Source organism: Theobroma cacao, chromosome 5 (genome assembly GCF_053813885.1).
Source record: "Theobroma cacao isolate CCN51 chromosome 5, ASM5381388v1, whole genome shotgun sequence".
Taxonomy (NCBI): Eukaryota; Viridiplantae; Streptophyta; class Magnoliopsida; order Malvales; family Malvaceae; genus Theobroma; species Theobroma cacao.
In genome coordinates, this window is record NC_142643.1 from 192,753 (window position 1) to 214,337 (window position 21,585).

General features: G+C 37.6%; 4 protein-coding genes and 1 long non-coding RNA gene across 8 annotated transcripts; 1 reads left to right on the forward strand and 4 right to left on the reverse strand.

The window, feature by feature from the left end:
- Nucleotides 1-38: 38 nt before the first annotated feature.
- LOC18597420 (small ribosomal subunit protein mL104 (rPPR9)-like) lies at nucleotides 39-2,960 on the reverse strand. Its single transcript, XM_088806119.1, has 3 exons — nucleotides 985-2,960; nucleotides 759-830; nucleotides 39-634 (listed from the first exon to the last, which is right to left on the reverse strand). The coding sequence occupies exon 1, from the start codon at nucleotides 2,728-2,730 to the stop codon at nucleotides 1,012-1,014; it is 1,719 nt and encodes a 572-aa protein (XP_088662245.1). The 5' UTR covers nucleotides 2,731-2,960; the 3' UTR covers nucleotides 39-634; nucleotides 759-830; nucleotides 985-1,011.
- A 589-nt stretch (nucleotides 2,961-3,549) lies between these two features.
- On the reverse strand, nucleotides 3,550-5,556 carry LOC18597421 (uncharacterized). Of its 4 annotated transcripts, none has more exons than XR_001928234.2 (4): nucleotides 4,919-5,556; nucleotides 4,212-4,498; nucleotides 3,950-4,007; nucleotides 3,550-3,789 (listed from the first exon to the last, which is right to left on the reverse strand). XR_001928234.2 is itself a non-coding variant. In XM_007026459.3 (2 exons), exons 1-2 carry the CDS (start codon nucleotides 5,412-5,414, stop codon nucleotides 4,419-4,421), a joined length of 576 nt encoding a protein of 191 aa, XP_007026521.1. In that variant the 5' UTR covers nucleotides 5,415-5,556; the 3' UTR covers nucleotides 4,082-4,418. The 4 variants fall into 4 exon arrangements, 1 of the variants encoding a protein (XP_007026521.1); XR_001928232.2 differs by having other exon boundaries at nucleotides 4,144-4,498; XR_001928233.2 differs by having other exon boundaries at nucleotides 3,950-4,034; nucleotides 4,144-4,498.
- Nucleotides 5,557-9,638: 4,082 nt separating this feature from the next.
- On the reverse strand, nucleotides 9,639-14,146 carry INT1 (inositol transporter 1). Its single transcript, XM_007026460.3, has 6 exons — nucleotides 13,321-14,146; nucleotides 12,821-12,891; nucleotides 12,338-12,673; nucleotides 11,241-11,348; nucleotides 10,949-11,134; nucleotides 9,639-10,625 (listed from the first exon to the last, which is right to left on the reverse strand). The coding sequence occupies exons 1-6, from the start codon at nucleotides 13,460-13,462 to the stop codon at nucleotides 9,975-9,977; spliced, it is 1,494 nt and encodes a 497-aa protein (XP_007026522.3). The 5' UTR covers nucleotides 13,463-14,146; the 3' UTR covers nucleotides 9,639-9,974.
- Nucleotides 14,147-14,906: 760 nt separating this feature from the next.
- On the forward strand, nucleotides 14,907-17,179 carry LOC18597423 (Pentatricopeptide repeat (PPR) superfamily protein). Its single transcript, XM_018121490.2, has one exon. It carries the CDS (start codon nucleotides 15,334-15,336, stop codon nucleotides 16,795-16,797), a length of 1,464 nt encoding a protein of 487 aa, XP_017976979.2. The 5' UTR covers nucleotides 14,907-15,333; the 3' UTR covers nucleotides 16,798-17,179.
- Nucleotides 17,180-18,880: 1,701 nt separating this feature from the next.
- Nucleotides 18,881-21,425, reverse strand: LOC108662258 (uncharacterized). Its single transcript, XR_001928077.2, has 2 exons — nucleotides 20,488-21,425; nucleotides 18,881-19,981 (listed from the first exon to the last, which is right to left on the reverse strand). It is a non-coding gene; the product is annotated as an uncharacterized LOC108662258 (long non-coding RNA).
- Nucleotides 21,426-21,585: the final 160 nt, after the last annotated feature.

The following is a 21,585-nucleotide window of genomic DNA, read 5'->3' on the forward strand; positions in this document are numbered from 1 at the left end:
TGCTGATTGGAAGATTTGCTATCAAGAGTAAGCAATAATTCTTCCAAGCAAATAGTATAAGTAAAGATTAAAAGGTTTACAGCTTCTGGCAAATCAAATTCTTTCTCTAGTATACTGTTTCAATATTAAATTCGGTAACAGAAAAAACTCTTTCTATTTTCTGCAAAACAGCCAGAGCCCAAACATGTTTATCTGATGAAGAGTTATTGGTCCTCTAAGGTCTCTAAAATGCACTTCATCTTCGAGAAGTTGGTTATACAAAAAGATCATATCTGTTTTGCTCAGATCATCGATGATACAGCTGTATGTTCACCAGTCCGAAAGATCATATCTGCTTTGCTCAGAAGGTCTCAACGAACCAACTTGTGGTGGTTCAACCGAACTTGCTCCCGCGTTTCTATCTCCTCCAAAACAAAGTCGCACGTGATAATGTCATGGACAGAAATAAATAACCACCAACGGTTGTCCATAAATTGTGAAGTGTAGAAACGGGCCAGCAATTCGCATAGAACTTGATCAATCCAACATAGCTTCAAACAGTTCAAGAAAGGCGTCCCCTTGATGTTTCAAGAACCATGCAATGATTCTACTTGACTCCATTTTAATTTGAGCAGTTCCATCCGGAAGTTCTTGCCTTGAAGGACAGAGAGAGCATAGAAAATATTAGTTCTTTCTATTAGAGATTTCTTACTGAATGCTAACAAGCAAACATTCTTAAGAATTTGTTCCCATTTGGTATTAAAAAATGAGGTATCCACCTTGTTATTCTTGGCAGCATGTCAGGTTTGTCCCAAATTTCCCCTTCAACCCTTGGCAAGGTAAGAGGGAACCTGATTAAGAAAGGAGCTTGTTAAAGTTTAATATTGAGATACATGGACTCAAGATCTTTTCTTTTTTTTAACCAAATGGACTGCAAGAACTTGAATCAAGCCAAATTCAGCCCTTTGAAATCTCAAATAACAGAGAACAAAGTTAAAAACTTACTGCCTGCTGATAGCTTACTAAGAACTTCTAGTTTTTTCTCTCCTCATCATGCTTGCAAACATTATCCATCTTGTCAAGCAATTCACGAGCTATTTTCAACTTACCATACTTTTGAAATGCCTGTTGGAAAGCATCACGTACATACACTGGTGGGTGGAAACCTTTTCCAATCATCAAGTTCAGTTTCTGATAAGCAACTTCCAATTGACCAACTTTACAGTGCTTGAGCAAGATCTGTGTTTCCAATTTACCTTCCAATTTGAAACACAAATCCACCTGCCCATTTTCCCTCAAAAGTTTGTCCACCAAAGTAAATGTGTGAAAATTTGGAGTCAAACCCAGGCCCAACATTTCTGTCAACAAACTGTAAGCAGCTTTCCAATTCCTTGCTTCACAATAAGCATTGACTAGAGCATTATAGGTTACATTATCAGGAAGACATCTCTCTTTGTTCATAATCTTGAACACCCTTTCAGCATCATCCAAAATTCCTGCTTTGCATAGCATGCAAATCATGGAGTTATAAACAACCAACTTTGGCTTCACACCAAGGGATAGCGTTCTCCCAAACAAAAAGCTAGCTTTCTCGACCAAATTACGTTCACAGAAAGCTTGCACAAGAACAGAATAGCCCTCTTCCAAGCAACTCATCTTTCTCTGCTCAACAACCTTCAGAATCTTATATGCTTCTTCCAACTTCTCCAATCTACATAGCTCTGACAGAAGCTGAACTATAACAAAAGCACTAGGTAACAAACCCGAATCATGAGCTTTCCGAAACACAGAAACTGCAGGCTCTATAGCACCCTTCTTTGAGCTCACATTTGGAACCAAAATTGTAAATGGTCTAGAAACATTTTTCACTCTAACTTTCTCAATTGCTCCTTCCTTAGCACTTAACAAACACAACTGCCCAATAAGAACATTCACTGCTGACCTGGTCGGGACCAAACCCGCTCTATGCATTTTGTGAAAAACCTCGAGGGCAGTCTCAAGCCTACCAAATTTACATAAACCAACGAGAATATTACTATATGAATAGGTATCGGGAACATCAATCCTGTGAAAAATAGTGAGGGCAACATCAATCAGTTCCCCAGATGTCTCCTTCTTGCAAAGCACATAGAGAATATTGTTACAGACAATATTATCAGGTTTACACCTAAATGTAGTTTCCATTTCTTGAAACAGAGAAAGGGCTTCTGCAACCCTCCCCTGCCTACCCAAAAACCTAATACAAATTGAAAAAACCCGGCACGAAAGCCCCCCCTTATGAGACAAGATAGTGAGCAAGAGACACTTGATATCATCAAAGAGCTTCCTCCTACCCAAGAAATCAGCCATGTACTCAATGACACAGTCATCAAACTGGAAACCCGTTTGGGTTCCAGCCCAAGAGAAGAACTCCAAGGTTTTAACTCTACCTAATTGCTTATAATTCATCAGAATATGAAGCACAAGTTTTGAATTTAACTTGTCCTTATAATCCTTTAACAAGTCATCAAAATCTTTACATTGGACGGTCGGAGCAGAGAGCAAAGCAGCAATGGAACGAACAGCAGAAGAACTTACAGCTTTTGAAGCTGAAACTTGAGGCAATTGCTTGGTAAGTGATAAGGGATAGTTGGTGGCGGTTCTTGGCGTTGAAGAAAATGGAGAAGAGTGAAGAAAGAATTCTGAGCAAGATGAGATTTTGAGGAGATTTGAGAACAAATCGCGACCTCCATGTCTACCAGCACGCAGCATTAGATGAGTGAAGGGCAGAACACCAGAGTCGTGAGTTTTCAGTTGTTACGCAGCTTGGGTACTACGGACTTCGGAGCTTCGCTCGGTGTCGTTTAAACCGGTCTGCATCCCGCCCAACTTAGCTCGAGCCGGCTAAAGTTTTTCGCTTCGAAATAAATAGAGGATAATTTTTATTCCTCCAAAATTTCATTTACATGTTATTTTGTTTATCAATTTCTTTTCATTAAATTATACGATTAGTGACTATTCTTTACAAAAAAAAATGTGAATTCAATCCTGTACAATAATTTATGTAAATTAAATTTTTATATTTTTTTTAATTTATTAATTTCTAACACCATTAAATTTTTTGTTCACGTAATGTTTTGCCTAAGTGCTAACATGACATTTCTTAACATAACAAAACGCTGACGTGGCACTTGCTAATCACGACATTTTACCACATGAAAGTGACAATACCAAGATCATACCGCAGTAATTAAATGACCAAAATAAATTGTTGGATGGCCAACACAAGAATTAATGATCTAAGCATTCTTCCATTTCTTCTTGGTCAATTTTGCTTTTAATAAGTTTCTTCTTACCAAGTCTTTCCCATTATACGTGTACCAATTGTTTACAAAATTTGAAACGTTTGATTAAATCCCTACTTTGACACGCAACAATTTGTCAATTAACAGTCCAAATTTTGTTGGGCATTCCGATTAACGTCCAGAGTTGAGGATAACTGATAACCAGGACTTTTGTCAAAATGAAACTGATACACAAATGGTCTAAAGCCATAATCCATGTGTCATGGTTAGCCAGATCAGGCAACACTTTCCATGAGAAAGAAACCCTTTCTCTATTCCCTTCAACCAATCATATTTGAAAACAAGTATCAAAAGCCATGCCCACAATTCAAGGCATGGGAAGAATACAAGCGATGAACATGGGGAGAGATTTCTGTGATTGATTGAAATTTTGGAAGAGATGCATGCTTTGCCCTTCCTTCTCCTCCACTTGTTTTTTCCCTCATTCTCAACTGCTTCCGCCCATACCAGTAAAGTGAGTAATCATCTATCCATAAAATGGATAAACACAAAAGTCAGTCCTATTGTTAGCAAAGTTGAGCATTATGGTACTCAGAGGCTGTCACATTCAGTAGTTACCACCATAACAATCAGAGCATAGGTAAGAGGAATCACGTATAGTTCATCATCGCAGTTAGATTAGTTACCTCAGCAAATGCAGAGGTCTGCAACTAGTTGGTGAAGCTCTACTGGAGGCTCTCACCACTGCATACAAACCAACAGAAGGTTGGACTTCATCGAGAGATCAAACACGAAGTACAGTAACAGTTAGAAGAAGCTAACATAAGAAGATTTCATTTATTCATAGCTTAAATTATTTTCAATGCGCTGGATACAATACCATAATAAGATATCTTAGTCTCCGCAGAATTTGGTCAGACTCATACGAGCATTCAGTTAATCTCAAACCTGAAAAGTCTTTCTCATCCCTTTCTTCTTCTCCTACTCCTTGCAGCTGGTCCCTATTAAAAAGTTTTGGCAGGTCCGTTCCCAACAATTGCAGGAAATTTCATTCCCACCAGACATGGAACAGCAGAGCACTAGCTCTACATGAAGGATTCAGGCTGCTGATGCTTATGATTGAGAAATATTGATCCATTTTCGGCAATGAATCTTTCAGCTGCATAATTTAACAGTGCAAGCCACAGCCTGTGCCCAGAATTTGAGCCTTGCTTTAACATCTTCTGGATGGTCACCTGTATGCACAAAAACAGAAACTGAAGGTTAAAGCCCGTAGTTTTTGTCTTTTTGTCCTGACAAGAAGTCATCTAGACACGGTTTGCAGGGACTACATGCAAGAAAATTCCGAGTATCAGAACAAGTTGCATCATGTTTCTACTTTTTTCCTGAAAAGATTTGTATAAAACTTTAAGCAGATGTGATTAAATTAGGGTCAGGGATTTCTCAAAATCAATGCAAAACATGAAAATTCAAACAACTTAGATCTCCATTTCATATACTACCAACGAATGCCAGAACACTCTTAAACCAAAATAACTCACTTCAAAACAATGGCAAAGGAAAACGCAGCATTGCAATAGAAAATGTGTAAAATAATATCTAATGGCAAATGGGCTGAAGCATAATAAGGAACTTAGAAAAGAAAAATGACTGACCAGGACTGGAGATCTTCCAATTGGCGATGGGGCTGGAGACGGTTTCGGCGGTGGTGTCTGGAGATGGATCAGGGGACTTCTGGTGCTCGTCCAAGTACTTCTGAGACATAGAGTAACATAGCTCGAGCGCAGGCAAGGTGTTGCAAAGCTCAGGAATTTCTTCGTAGCTGAATCCGAACCCCAGATCCAAACACCCTTTCAGTTCGTCGAGATCTTCGTCTGTCAAGCTCTTTGTCCTCGTCAAATCATCCTCCTTATCCAACGCCTCCACGTACCCCTCCAGCAACACCTGATTCTTCTTCTTCTTCTTGCCGATCTTATCTTCGTTGTTGCTGCTGTCGTCGTCGTCGTCGTCTTGATCGATCTTGGTCCATTCTCGACGTTCCTGATCGACGAAGCTCTCCGCGGCTGCTGTCGTCGTTTCCTCTTCTTGGGCTTGGTAGATTGAGTTCCTGATGGAAACCCATGATTCTGTTTGAGATGAAGATCCCACCATGTTTGTTTCCCTTCCTTTGTTTTCACTGGAATACTTTTTCACAGCGTTTGATTTGTTTTGGAGCTAAGGAGCCTCAGCGCTTATAAAGCTGCCCCCCCAACAAAATTTGCGCTCTTTCTCTCTGTCTTCTTTTTTAAATTACTATTTACTATAAGACCGAAAAAATTGTATATGTATGTCTGTGCATGATGCATATGGATCATGATGGTCTCATTTATCATAATATAAACATGGGTTTGCCAGATGGAAAGACGATGTGGTGTAGAATAGGATTACGCGTCCAGTGACAGCTGTAGCAGAGAGTGACGGAATCGGAAGGGGACACGTGGTCACTAGAGGGAGGGCCCCACCATGTGTGTTCATCACCTGTTCACCTTTGTTCTTATTGGGAAATGTGAACGCCACCGCAATTTCAATATTCAAATTTCTGCTACCTTACCATTTTTTTTTTCAATTTTGACTTTTTTGGTCTTTTTGTTTTTCATTTTTGGTATAATTGGATTCCTAATTCCCAAAAACCTAACCCAATATTGAAATTTTAAAAAATCACGGCACTAAACAGATTTGAAAATAATAATTTTTTTATCAAGGAAAATGTATCATCTTGCATAAGGTGATTAATTAATGGGTTAATCATTAATTATTTACTTAAATTTATCCGTTTTGAGTTCAATATATACTTCTCTCAAGCTTTGTTATTGTAATTTTTGACATTCGGTTTTGTTGTAAATAATTCATAATAAGATGTCAGAAGCAACCTTATTGATATTATTGTTTGAATTAAGTTAATGAGGCATTGAATAATTGCGTGGAACATTAGCTATCTCGATGCATGACGCAATGAGTAAAGATTACCCTAATCTTTGGAAAACATATTTTATCTCTACAACTTTATATTATTTAATGTGAACTTTAGAATTTTATTAATAAACAAGACTCTCCCACGTGATTAATCATTGCCATTTACCATTAACTTATTAATCTTTAAAAACAAAAAGGAAAACTATTTGGCTTTATTTATTAATTAATATTTCATGTTATTAAAAGCTATATTAAACGGTATTTTTTTAACACAAAAAGATGAGTATATTTTAATTCGAAACCAAAATTAGTTAAGAATTCATATCATTACAAGCGGATTATATATATATATATATATATATATATATATATATGTATATATATGTGTGAACATACGAAGCAAAATCAATGATATCTTTTGTCGATATTTCTAAACGAATCAAAATTTAAAATTAAGTATATTTTATATGAAAAAAAAAATTGAAGTGAAATAAATAAATCCATCTGCCAACCTAACATCGGTTGAGCAAAGAAGGTGGGTGGTCCAGCCCAACCATTAAAAAAAACAAAATTACAAAAAAAAAAAGAAAAATGTGTAAATGGGCACATCAAGACAAGTTGCCTTCTGTTCAAAAATCCAGCCAAAATTGCTTTCCGCAAAGAAAAAGGTAATGGAAATTTATTGAGGGCCACGACGTCTGGGGATCAAGATCCTGTGGTCTGTGGAAGGATGAGGAAGAACTCGACCAACCATCCCACTCCAACAATATTTACAACATTTTTTAAGAAAAAAACCTTAATATTTTCAGATAAGTTTGGGTTCTGTCTCATAAGAGACATGAAATATAAGACCTTTGTCTTGGTGCCAAGCATGTCGGTTTTCTTGATCAAGCCAAAACAATGGCCAATGGAAGAGGAAGACGATGGTTTAAAGATCAACTTGGTGGAAGTAGAGTATATGATACTTAGTTTTTCTCTCTATCTTGATTCTTGAGGAAAACACAATTACTTTCGATTTAGCATGCCGCTGCATGGAAACAGGTACGTAATTCCATTGCATGCATATGTTCACGTGAAATTTTGATATATATGCTACAACATAATTATATATTTTATACATGAAACTTAAATATGGCATTAATTAATTATTCGAATGATTAAACATTTCTTAACGTGTTAATATTAGTATATAGTAATCCAGTATTTTTGTGTTTTTCCTCCTACAAAACTCCAAAAATTGAATGATATTCAGTTTATAAAACTCCAACAATTTTGTATATTTATTTAATTTTTATTTCATTGTGTCTTTTTCAGATATTTAATATTTTTATGTTTATATTAAACAGTGTTAAATATTTATATTACAAAAAATTCAAATATTAATATAAAATATATCTTCAATTTTTATAAAAATAAAAAAGTAAATATTTAAGAAGGAAAAAAGTATTCTCCTATTATTAATGGTGTTGTATTGGTTTCTAGTAAAACTAACTTGTTGTCAGCCAGCCCGAGCTTATGGTCTAGCAATAATTCAATGTGGGTCCCAACTCATCTTTATCCACGTCGACAAGTAGTCGTACTGTCTAATGCAAAAGCCAACGGCATGGCATGACCATTATTTCATCATTGATCTGAATGACTGAATCTGATTACATTCAGGCACGTGCCGATACATGTTACGGCCATAATCCCTTCCCCCACGTGTGAACATCTGATTGGGTGCGGCTCCCCGGTGGAAGACAATAACAGGCCAACAACCCACGTGGCCTGTCTGTCTCACTCAATAATTGCGCGGAGAAACACGAGTCTGCGTTCTTGCTTGCAGAGCAAAACTGATGAATTAAAAAAACTGCTCCGCACAAAGGGGTGTAGGGGTCAGTGGGTCCCTGACCTAAAATCCGGACAGCAACATATCATTTGCATCACGTAATGGTTATAGTATGAACATTTGTTAATGTTCATATATGTAATGTTATGTATGCCCACGGCCGGCACCATCATACACATTCTTGACGACAATTTGGCCCACATGGTCTCCCCAATCATATGCTGCCACTTGGCCAAAACGGGCAAAGTTTTCTTTATTTTCTTTATGCGACAACTATATTTGGTATGCTAAATTATTGGAGCTTTTTGATTGTTTGGACTTTTTTCTTATACTAGTAGTATTTAATTAGTAAATGTTACTATAGCTATATATATATATAGATCTTAGATCTAACTACCACAATTAGTAATTTTCCTTGTTACATAAATAAATGTGTAGAGGCTATATATATATATATATATATATATGTATATATGTAATGAAATGTTGGAGAATCTCATCTTTCATGTCAATCATTTTATGTGATTGGTAATGCGGAAATGAAGGAGTGGTTAAGAAAAATAAAAGGTTTGATGTGCAATTAGATTTGGTCGTTTAGCTAACATTATATTCATTCGTGTCATTTTGATGGATCTCATTGACTATATAATATTAATTATTATTATTATTATTTTATTTTTGAGTGAATTTTCTTCCAAAAACTATATGCTAAAAGTTGGCTTTTTTAACAGTTGGCTGAAAGGGACAAAAGAAAGAAGAACTAGAAAGTAAATATGATGAATGCATTTATATATATATATTAAAAAAAAAAAAGCAAACAAGATTTATACAACCTCACCATCATGGACACATCAAGCTTCAACACATAATACGTTTAACTGTTTTGTGGTATGACTTTGATGATTGGTTTGGAGATTTGGTAAACGGAGATGGACAATGACTCAATTGTTTTCTAATGCTAGTATAGACTAATCGATTTTTCTTCTTTTTTAAGACTTTTTTGAGATATAAAAGTGTTGAAAGGCCTTTGTAATTTAATATGATAATCCTGTTAATCGTGACCATATATTCATATTTGCTAGTAAGCAAGCAAAGCTCAAGACTTTTTGAAATCACATATGAACTGATTAAACAATTCGATTATCTTATTTTTACCATCCTTATTAATGTTATTTATATATAAAGAGTTTCATTACAATTAAATAACTTTCATATCCGACCCAGAGAAATTGCTGACCAAACATAAGTAATCAGGTTCCAGGGGCAAACAGATAATTGTATTTTGATAATGTGATTGCTGCTGGCATTTGACTGTCTTGGTCGGTCCATGTGAATGCCTGGTGCCTTGATTTTCAAGATGGGTCACATTCACACATTGTTCATCTCATGATTCATGTCCGAACCATCTTCATACTCCAATTGCTGAATGGGAACTGGATCTCAGGTAACGTAGGCTCAGGTTTATGCTGTCGTTCCAAGCATCCTCGAGGATTGATCACCCCTGAAGGAGGAAGAAATTGTTCTAAGAATATCAGACTAAATCTGCATTGTTGCTTTGATTGGCTTAAGTAGACACCATGCATCAAGCATTGCAATTTCCAACAGAAATTAGGATTTTCATTGATGATAAGGAGGAAGCAAGTACACAGATGGGAATCTGCCTTTGATAAGGGGCGTCATTAAAAAAAACACACCCCTTAGACACTGTCGTAGTACATCTTCCATCATTATATACACAGCTAGAAAATACAAGCTCATGGCCATCCACGGGCTCCCGACCCTGAATCTGAAATATGAAAGAGGAGAGTCCTATGACCTATATCATCTTCATGCATAAGAATTCATATGCCTGTTTGGATATATAGACGCTAGAACAAACCATCTTGTGTCTTTATGCCAACACCTCTAAGCTAAACAAGTTCCAAGATCACTTAGGATTGGTTTTCCTGCTCAAGAAGGCTCTCAATGTTATAACTGCTGCCCCAAGCCCTCTCCTTCCATATCTGCTCCACTTCCACAAATGTCAATCCTTGGGTCTCAGGCACAAACATGATAACGAAAACAACAGCAAGCACGGCTATGCCAGCAAGAATCAAGAATGTACTGGCAGTTCCTGCAGCCTCAGCAACTGAAAGGAAAGTCTGGGCAACAATCAAGTTCGAAACCCAATTCACGGTAGCAGACATGCCCCCGCATATCCCTCGGTATTGTTCAGGATATATCTCTGAGTTGACGGTCCATGGCACAGGTCCCATTCCAGGTGAGAAGAATGCAATGTAAAGGGCTAACCCCAAGACTGCGGCCCATCCAAAAAGTCCACTTGAAGAACCAGATGACTGAGCAAAGAAGGCCCCGGAAAGGATGAGAAGCGATATGATTACACCTGATAAGCTTGAAAGGGCCAATTTTTTTCTTCCGACATGATCAATAAGGTAAATGCCTAGAACAGTTCCTGCTGCATTCATTGCAGCAACAATGAGAGATAGAAGAAGTGCTAGCTGATTAGGAGTAAATCCAGCCATCTGGACTATTGTTGGGCTGTAGTACATAACTGTATTGATGCCAGTGAACTGCTGAAGTGCCTGCAAAGTCACAGTTCCAAGTAACTCATAATCTTGCACTGCATGGCAAACTAAATAAGTACAATTTCCCTGTTTACTAGCACTAATGTTATTAATTTTCATTGTGATTTCTGATAAAAATTAAAAACCAAAAGCTTTGTCCCACAAACATTCAAAACCAAAATGCAACACCTAACACCGCTGCAGTCACTGGTTTTTGTTCCAATAACCACAAAATAAAACGGAAAAAAAGAACCTTTATGCTGATCTGACATGGTCTTAGTAAGAACAAGGACAACCCCAGATTTTAGGTGGATGAGGGTGCTCTGTTTTACAATTCTTACCTGAAGTCCCGCACCAGCCAGAAAGGCAAGTCTCATTTCTTTTGATTTGAAAACATCCATGTACTTAACAGTATTCTTTTTCTGGCGTTCTTCCTCTAAAGAAGCAGATAGGTGATCAATTTCATCCTCTAACCGTGCTAGGTCATATATTTTAGAAAGCACAGTTATAGCTTGAGCTTCATCATTCTGCACAATCAAGACAACATAAACAATATGAGGGGGAAACAAGTAGTCAAAAATGAAAAGAAATTTATAAGGAAATTCATAAATAAAATAAGGTATGTGCTCCTACCTTCATAAAAAGCCATCTAGGAGATTCGGGCAAACAAAGCATAAGGGCGAACTGAATGACTGCTGGCACGGCAGAAACACCGAGCATCCACCTCCACGTTCCTTGAACCTGTCAAGCAATAACATCTAGGATGGTTAGCACAATTTTAAGAGAGAATATATGACCTATGATGCAACAAAATGCCTAGAAAGAAAAAAAATCATCTTGTACAGAGACCTTCATCAACCTCAAAACTCGCCAACTTCATGTGTGAAGCAGATTTACTCACAAACCCATTCATCAAGTAAAAGAATTACCAAAATACATATGCTTATTCATCCTATGTTTAAGGTGCTGCTGCATTAATTTTTCAAAATCAATCAATGCAAGGATAGTGGACAAAGTATATCCAGGGAGTACATTTTTTAATTGAGCGTTTAGATATAGGCAACAAATTCATGCCGCATCTGGATAAGTACAGAAATTATGACCTCAGAGCTAGGGAATTTAATTTATTTCTTGAAATCAAATTATGCCCTGCGCTTTATGCTGAACTTATTTTATCCCATGTTGATTCTGTTTACAATAACCTCAAGAACCAAAAAGTTTTGGAATAAATTCCCAATGGTGAGACTTAATGAAGAACCAACAAAAGTGTGACCTTTGCCAGGACTCAAGACAAAATAGGTTTCCCTGAAGGTGAAGAAAACAGAAGTGCTAGCAAAGCTGGAGTACTAGAAGCTGCATCAAAGTAAATCTAAGGATTGGAGTGGTTAGATCCAAAAGAAACCAAACTAAAATTTTGACAAAGTAAACAATTTACCTCGTTGCTGTGTGTAACCTTGGATAAGGTTATAATATAGTAGGCAGTCAAAACCAACGGAGAACAGTATCAAACAATCAAGTCATAATGATTCAGTAAAAGATATGTGAAAATACCATCATTCAATTTGTGGATACATTAAAGTTAAAGCACACGTTAGTTAACTGCTTAACCATAGTATATGTTATATAAAGTCAGCACTGCCTTGTATTTCCCCTGTAGCACAGAACAATATAGGTAGTTTTTGATAACAAGGAACATTTTAGATAGTCATAGTAAGGCAAGAACTGCTGACCTGTGTAAAAGCAAGATTTACAAGGTAGGAAAGAAACTGTCCACCAGTTATCATAAGCACATTTGTGCTCACTAGTTCACCCCTTATTTCTGAAGGAGAAGCTTCAGCAATGTAAACAGGAGCAGTAACAGATGCTGTACCAACACCTAGGCCAACCAAAAATCGCCCCATTATCAGGATATATGGATCAGGTGCAACAGCCATGACAATAGCTCCAGCTGTAAATACCACATCAGCAAGAAGAGTAGCTTTCTTGCGTCCATAAGCATCATTAATCCAGCCCCCTGATGCAGCTCCAATCATTGCCCCAACCAAAGCCATGCTGACAATTGTTTCCTGCCAGCTTAATGAATCAGAATATTCCAAAGCCAAAGTTAACAAATAATTTCCACATTAACTAAAATTCTGAGCTATAGAAGGTGAAACGTTTAGCAGCAGAGGAAGCAATGGACCTTCAACTGCAGAGCCTTACAAATCTAGTACCTGTAGGAAACTACTGTGATTGACCACTTCAAAGTCATCCTTAATATACAGGAGGGCCCCTGATATCACACCTGCAGTTGACATTTCAAAATGACAGCATTTCCCAGGAAGCAACCGAAGGAGATTTGAAAACCATGTAAAGAATCTGTAATAACTAAATTCGATAAACTATAAGTCATGTACTATGTGTTAAATTAATACTTGACATATACCCTTAAATCCACAGAATGTTTCTATTCTTTTCAATCTAATTCCACAATCAGAGTTAAAACTCTTTTACTGGAACTTGAATTCTTTATCTTGCTGGTGGAAACTCGACTTAGTTCAGTCAGAATCAAAACCACGCTGCTACAACCCAGGCATAGATTAGATCATAGAGTTTAGTCCAATTCATAATACATATAAACAAAAGAAAAAACAATGCATTGACAGAGTAAAGTAGACAGAAGTCCAGCTGAGTTGGCTGAAGTAATTCAACATAAATGGAAGAAAATATATACCTGTGTCATAGCCAAAGAGCAAGCCACCAATCCCAGCAACGACAGTCAATCCTAGAATGTAAGGATTTCCGAAATATGACATTCTCCTCTCTGGATGCAAATCCAGATATCCGGAACTTCCAGGCAACGACTCAAGCGTCATCGTTTAATCTCACACTTGGTAGCAAGAGAGGAACTTTGTTAGTATTTACACTTTGCAGGTAGCAGCTGCAAATTAAGATTCCAAAGATTCAAGATGGCAAATTTTTATTTTTTTGCTAGGATAAGCTGAAGAACTTTTCCTTTCGCTCGATTTCTTTGCCTTTACAAAGTCTCTCAGAATTGACTCATTGATCAAAAGCAACAATCTGGTAGAAGAAGGATCGATGAAGAAACGGTAAAAAAAACTCAAGAAAGACACAGAAGAAGGATGCCTTGATTAAAATGGCAAATTGAAAAGCAATTACAGTAGATTATATAGAGATTTTCTGAAAGAAGCTGAATTCTAGCAAGATGGCGAAAAAGAATCAATTTTTCTCGGAGAAAACGTGAATCCAAGATAATTTTCTCAGGAAAATGGTTGGGTTTTTCCTTTTTTTAATAATGAGTTTCTTCCTTTACGGAAGACCCGTGGGGCGTGGCCTCGACCCTTGAGGCTAGAGGAGAAAGAACAGAGAAAAACGGTTGATCTCAAAGGCTTTGCTTCGAGAAATTTTATAAGGGTAATGGAAAAATGAACATGAAATCAATGGATGCAATGGGAGTCACCAACCAATCACATGTTAGGACTTTGTTTGCTTCGGTGAGTTTAACTTATATATTTCAAGTTTAATGAGGTCATATGTTAAGACTTTGTTTGCTGCAGTGAGTTTAACTTATATATTTCAAGTTTAATGAGGTATTTTATTGTCAAGATGAAAATGCCCTTCATTTTAATAAGATGAAAAAGCAGTGCTTGTTTGATGAGATATCATTCCGGTGCATGCATTTATGATCGCTGTGTAATCAGGTTTGAGGTTGATCTTCTTCGAGACAGGTCGAATTTTAGTTTTCAGAGGTTGAAATCGGAGCTTGCGTGGTCGGATTTGGCTTGGCCTCTAAAGGTTAGATCCAATGCCTTGTGAGGTTGGATTCGGCACCTTTTTTTTGTTGTTGAAAATGTCACAAGTAGTGACAATAAAGAAATAACAGATAGAGGTGACGATGGGCAGAACGTGACAGAAGGACCTCTTAATCATGTACAGTGCTACTACATAATCTTGTCCTTTCCTTTTCTAGTTTTATGGTTATCTCTCTGTGTCTATGTCATGACTCACGTTAAGAAACAACCACCTGGCATTTGTTTTCGGATAAGATTTAGGACATGGCACTTAGCTAATGATCTGAAAACGAAAAGTAACCAAGACCCATAAATCTGTCTTTCACTCTTTTGGCATTTTCAGCATTAATGCAGCACTCTAACACCACGCGCCTTGTTTCTGCCTCTTCTTTTCTCTGCTGCTAAGCAACAAACGCAGTGTCAGGATGCCAAGCCGTGGCCCCCACATGCTTTTAGCAAAGACGTGCTTTTCAGACAGGCAAAGCAATTTTTCATTTCCGGACAAAGTGGCGGATGAGTCAATTTTTCCATCTAAAGTTAACCAGTTGGATTGCTTTGTTCATCAAAACGAAATGGTTTATTCCTTCAAAACTCTGAATTGTTGCAATGACGACCAAGTGGGTTAGTTTTGTTGCTTCATGTTATTAGGCCTGCTTTAAAAGTGAATCGTGTTCATAACTTTTGGTGCAAAGCCCTTTTCCGAAGCTTGAAAGAAATTGATATCCAAAAGGAGAAACAGGCCCATCCCCAAAGCCTCGTCGTGGCTTGTGTTGTTGTTGTGACTGTTCTTACATTCAAAGAAAGAGCCAGCCAACTGAACCGCATCGGTTTTCTTGTTCTTTTTGCTCCTAACAATTTCTACCAACTCTGCAATAGTAAACTCGGCTTCTCTGTTTTACAAAATGAGTTGAAGAATCCTAATGTTGGTCTAGGAGATGGTGAGATGCCGGAACTTGTTCCTGAGAAAGCATAGAAGATGGCCTCATTTCGCTTACAAAACCAAATGGAACCAAACTTTCACCCAAAAACAAGCCATGCTATCCTTCAAACAACTAGTAGCAGTAGCACAAGATAACCTTCCTCCACCCATCCTCCTCTCCACTCTCGTTCGTTCTTTTAGCCTCTACAACGTCCACCCAACACCTCAAGCTTATCACTTTCTCATCAAAACCTTGATCCAAAATCTCCACTTCAACCACATTCCTTCTGTGCTTCATCACCTTGAACACGTTGAAAAGTTTCAAACACCCGAGTACATTTTCGCCGACCTCATCACAACCTATGGCATTGCTAACAGAATCCAAGATGCTGTTGATATTTTTTACAGGATACCCAAGTTCAGGTGCGTCCCTTCTGCCTACTCTCTCAATTCTTTACTCGCACTTCTTTGTAGAAATCAATATAGCCTTAAGTTGGTCCCTCAGGTCCTGTTAAAGAGTCTGCTTATGAACATAAGAGTTGAAGAATCAACTCTCCGTATATTAGTTAGCGCTCTTTGTAGAATGAACAAGGTTAGTTATGCTATAGATATTCTACAACGTATGATAGACGAAGGGCTTGGTGTTAATGATAAAGTTTGCTCCTTTATACTATCATCAATTTGTGCAAAGGCGGATTTGGATGGTGAAGACGTTATGGGGCTTTGGAGGGAATTGGGAAAGCTTGGTTTTTGTCCTGCTATGAGTGACTATAATTGCTTGATTAGGTTTTTGGTGAAAAAAGGGAGAGGCTTGGATGCTTTGGATTTTCTAAATCAAATGAAATCTGTTGGAATCAAGCCGGGTATTGTTTCTTACACTATGGCTTTAAATGGGGTTATTGCAGAAGGGGATTACATGTTGGCGGATGAGCTGTTTGATGAATTGCTAATGTTGGGTTTGGTTCCAGATGTTTATACTTACAATGCCTATATAGATGCTCTATGCAAGCAAAATAAAGTTGAAGAGGGAATCAAGATGGTAGCTTGTATGGAGGAGTTACGCTGCAAACCTAATGTGCTCACTTATAATATGTTATTGGAGGCAATTTGTAAGGTTGGTGAGATAAGTAGAGCGATGGAGCTTGTTAAGGAGATGAAATATAAGGGCATCGAAATGAGTTTGGTTTCATATACGGTAATAATTGATGGTTTGGTAAGTAAAGGTGAAATACTTGAAGCACATGGTTTGGTGGAGGAAGTGTTGCATAAGTGCTTTTGCCACCAGAGTTTGGCATTTGATGAGGTAATCTGTGGTCTGTGCCAGAGAGGGTTAGTTTGTGAGGCGCTGGAATTGCTCAGGAAAATGGTTGCCAAGAATGTTTCTCCTGGGGCTAGGGGCTGGGAAGCACTTCTCCTTAGCTCTGAATCCAAAATCAATTTTGCCAATACCACTTTGATTGAATCAGTAAATTCTCTTTGAATAGTCTTGTCAAGTAATGAGGGAGGTCTAACAATCTTGGGTCTTCCAGATGGGATTGAGAAGCTGCAAAATAAATATTTTTTTGCATTTTTGTAATTCTGATTGTTAAGTCTCCCATATAGGATGACTGAAGTTTCTTATTTCAAGTAACTAGTCAAGAGCCATTGCATAATTGCTACTCCAATGGCCTAGTAAATTTTTGTGGTTGAAAAATGCGCCCAATGAATGACTAGCTAGAGAAGGGGCCTTTTGCATTGTACCTTTTTGCTGGATATAATTTCAAATTCTGTAATTGTGTGGGCTGTTAGTTGTCTTATATATTTATGTAGAAACATGGTAGACATAACATACAGTTCTGGACATAAACCTATATTTTGCATTATTTTTTTTTGTGCACATGGAACATTTTCCTTTCTTTTCTTTTTTTCTGTAAACCTACACACTTGACTTGCGGAAGTACCAGCTGTTTGTGTATAAATGTAATTTACTCTAGTACCTTTTGTTTTTTTTCCTTTCTTTATAACTGTTATCTGAGTAATATTTTTGTAAGAGTTAAATTACCAAGTTGGCTTTGAGATTGATATTATTAGGCTATGGAGAATGGAGTTGAATGTCAATTTTAGTACTGCATAGTCATTTGGACATTCCGATATATCCTGCAATTAACATGCTAGTTTTTAGTGCTGCATGTAATCTTTAATTATTCAGTTTCTTGGAGACCCTATTTGTCTTTTTGTTGTTCCTAGCTGTTGTTTGAAATAATTTGGCATCAAAATGATCTAAGTATCGCTGTATGCCCCCTTCTTTAGTGCACATGCTGGCAGTGCACCTGCATTCCACATTCTTCTTAGCTCAAGTGTTGGACCACAATGGCAGTTTCTGGTTTGATCAATCATCCCAAAACAACTTACAATTTGTTCTACCTGTCTGCAGGCTATAAGGCCACAGCCATTAGGTTTAGCTGCATAATTCCAGTGCATATTTTGGATCTATAACCAATGATCTTACACCATGTTTGTCTGCAGGCTATAAGGCCACAGCCATTAGGTTTAGCTACATAATTCCAGTGCTTATTTTGGATCTATAACCGATGATCTTACACCATGTTCCCCAAATTTCCTTTTTCCATACCATACAAATCATGTCACAAGTTAATTGTAATATTAGGCATCCAGTGTACCATGGCCCTCTGTACTACCGTAGTCAATTAGAGATTGCAAAACCCTCAAGGTTTTCAGTTTTAATTGCAGATAGACACTTAAAACAGGAGCTGTGTGGATAGTATTATCGATCCAAGTCCATTCAGCATATTAACTAGGATTAGTCTTTTGCATTCAAGATCAAAAGAAACATAAGTAAGTTTGCCTTCTGACATAATCCTTGACCTAGATTCTGGAGTAAGACATATAGTGTAAGCTTTTGTTCTGATTTTTTTTTCTTTTTTTTTTTTACAAAGCTTTTGATCTGAGTAGGACTGAGAGTGGTTTAGTGATTCAACCACTTTCAACTAGAGAAAGATAACTTACAGGTCATTCAAAATAGTATTATCCCTTATGTGGTCTTAAAGGGAAGATGGTGTTTTGTTCTCTCAACGTACTCTAATTCTCTCCTCATTTCACTTTTGCATCTCATTTTCAGTCATACATCACAGAGTGGGGACAAAGATGAACAATTAGAGGTTTAGTGGGGATGAGATGGTAAATTGTGAAGGTACTTGCATCATTTTCTTGATCTAGCCACTTTTAGTTTTAAAGGAACCGCACTGTCCCAAGAACCTTGTTGTCAATTTTCAGTGGCCTTGCTTGTGCTAAACTTTGTCGGTGTGAACAGAATTCCTCTCTGAATGCTGGAAAAATGTGAACACCCAGCCTCCAAATAGCACAAAATCGAAGAACTAAATAAAAGCTTAATACTTTAGGATTTTACAACAGGCCTCTTTAATAAGATCCAACCAACATATTGACTGGGAAAAAACTTAAGAACCAAAGAGAGAGAGAGAGAGAGAGAGAGAGAGAGAGAGAGAGAAGACTTGTGGGTGAATGTGTTGCGAAACTTGCAAGGCAAGAGGTGACAAACCAAAGCAGACACGAATCCTTCTGGCAGCCTGGCCAGGAATCGCAGCCAAACTGGTTTATCATTTCAAAGCAGCAGTGGGTACATTAATTTCCATTCCATTTAGTTTTTAATAAGATAAGAAGAAAGCCACCCTCTCAAATGACCAATTAATCAAACCCCCTAACCCCTATCCCTCAAATTGTGGAAATTCAAAAGGAACGCCTGTTGCTGTTAGTATTATGCAGCCTGGTAAATGAGCAATAATCAGGATTGGATTTGAGCGCAAGGTGTAGCCCATGGGTTTTCCTTGTCACTCCAACGTGTATGAAAGGGAAAGAGGAAAAGAGGCCAAAGAAAAGAAGGGAATGGACATATGGTTGTTATCTTGTACTGTCCCCGGGGTGGTGGTACCATGCTACCAAATGGCCTATTCATGATTATAAACCAACACTTTTCTCAACAAAATCATGTGTCTTTGCTCCATCTATCTCTCTCTATCTAACTTTCTTCTTTTTACTGGCAAATGGAATGAGAATTAATCATATGGCACCAGAAAAATATACCACTCTCCACCACGATCGTGTTAATTTTCTGACATATATTTCTCGTTTTAATTGCTCAGCGATTCCTTTTGTATCCTTTGTCTCAACCTGAAGGTGGATGGCATCATGGCAAAGTGGAAAACTACTCTTATCCCGATGTTGTGGAAGAAGTATTATAACTTGATTATATGAGACATTGTTTCATATATATATGTATACACACACACACACACTTATGTACAGATGTGCTGGAGACGGCGAAAAGGATATGGTATATGGTGTAAATTAATAAGGTAGGTGAGCTCAAGTTCAGCAGCACTAGTTAGCAGAAAGTACTAGTATTTTAATGTTGCAGCTGGAAGTTGAAGTGGTTTGCCTATTATAAAATACTGAAATGTTGGTTGGATGCAATTTCTTGATTGCCTTTGGAAGAAACGTTTAAAATAAAGCATTTTAAAAAGCATTTGGTGCCACACGTCTTGTTCCAAAACATCGTCTAAGGAAAAGTTTTTACTGCGTAGTAGCTTGCTGGCTGCTAGAGACATCACCCCTCCCCTCCTTGAGGTTATACTCCTGCAATTTAGGTCCTGTTGGGTAGGTTATATCTCTGTATGAAATCACAGTTCCCATTCTTTTAAGTACATGAAAAATGGTAATTAAAGAGAACCTTGCAATGCAGAATAGGATGAAAAGATATGAAGGGAGTGAAAGAGAAATTAAGGGATGGCAGGTAAAAAAGAAAAAAAAAAAACCAAAACCTGAAGTTGGAGGAGATTAGTTGAAATTAATTTCGGTCTTACAAGTTAACTTACCTTTCTGTTACCGATGTATGACCTATCATTCAGTTACTATTCAATTATGGGCTGTATGACATTGTTGAAAATTTCATTACAGAGAAACTCACAGAATTTCCATGCGGATGCAGATATTTTTCTTCATCTTTATCCTAACATCTGACCACAAGTTTGACGCTATATCAGGATAATCAAAGACCTCCCTTTTTGATCGCTACAGCATACCAGCAAATTCTCTAACAGGCTTAACTAATAATCAAGTGGCAACGGCATGCAATTTCCGATAAGTTGTAACTCACCTGATGAACATCGGGCTCTTTTCCGGTCGATTTTAGCTGCTTGCTGTGACTGTTTAGAATCAAAACAAGGAGATAAGAGCTTTCTCTATTGTTTATTTTGATGATAACCACCCAGATTAATCCTCTTCAAAGTACACAAGGTCAAGGTGCAGTGGTCATGATGGGGAAGAGGGGCACATGAAAAACTAACTCACTGCAGCTTAGCTAATTCCCGAAGGTAGCAGTAGTGAGTAGTGAGTGAACTGCTAGCTGAAAGCTAGAAATTAATGCGTTGGCCTCAGTGAACTGAACGCATGAGTTAGTAATGCACGTGCCCTGCTTCTCCATCTTGCTCAGCACACACCTTCTCATGCTATAACCCTCACAGCTCGCCCAACAAGGAGAGAAAGATCAGAAAGAAAGATCAGGAAGGGAGAGAGAGAGAGAGAGAGAGAGAGAGCTTAAAATGGAGAATTCTGGGTCACCCATCTGCAAATTTCTGACAGTCCATTGTCACACATTTATAACAAAAGGAGCAAATGAAGTGTGCTTGAAGGGTGTGGCCGGATGGGGCAGGAATTGAAAAAAGCTTAGTTGAGTGCGGGACCCCATGCCATGACCATCAAGTTTTGCAGCCCAAAAAGAAAAATGAAAAAATTGTCACAACTAGCTACAACAGGACCACACCGCGCATCCCTTTGTGAAGCTGAAATGCAAATGTCTCAGAGAAGCAATAACTGCTAATTTCTGTTGATAGCACCTGATGAACAGTAGCTGCAGTTACCATTGCATTCCTTGACATCGAAGCTTCTTTTAAATGGCAAGTGTGACAGCTTGCTTTGTGGGAATGCTTTTATTCCCCTCAACCTTCACTGTACATACTGTTTTCATTCAGTTTTACACCAATATTTAGTTGGCAAATTAGAAAACAGTATCAAGGTGTATATGTGATCCCTACCCTAGATATTGAAAATGAGTTCATCATCAGTTTCTACATCTATATATTCATAAATATGTAACCAAAAGGTTAGCTATTCATCATAAATTCTCAAATTATAATTATAGTATATTTAAATTCTTCTTTCTTGTGGTAACAACCCTACCAGGATTGTATGGGTC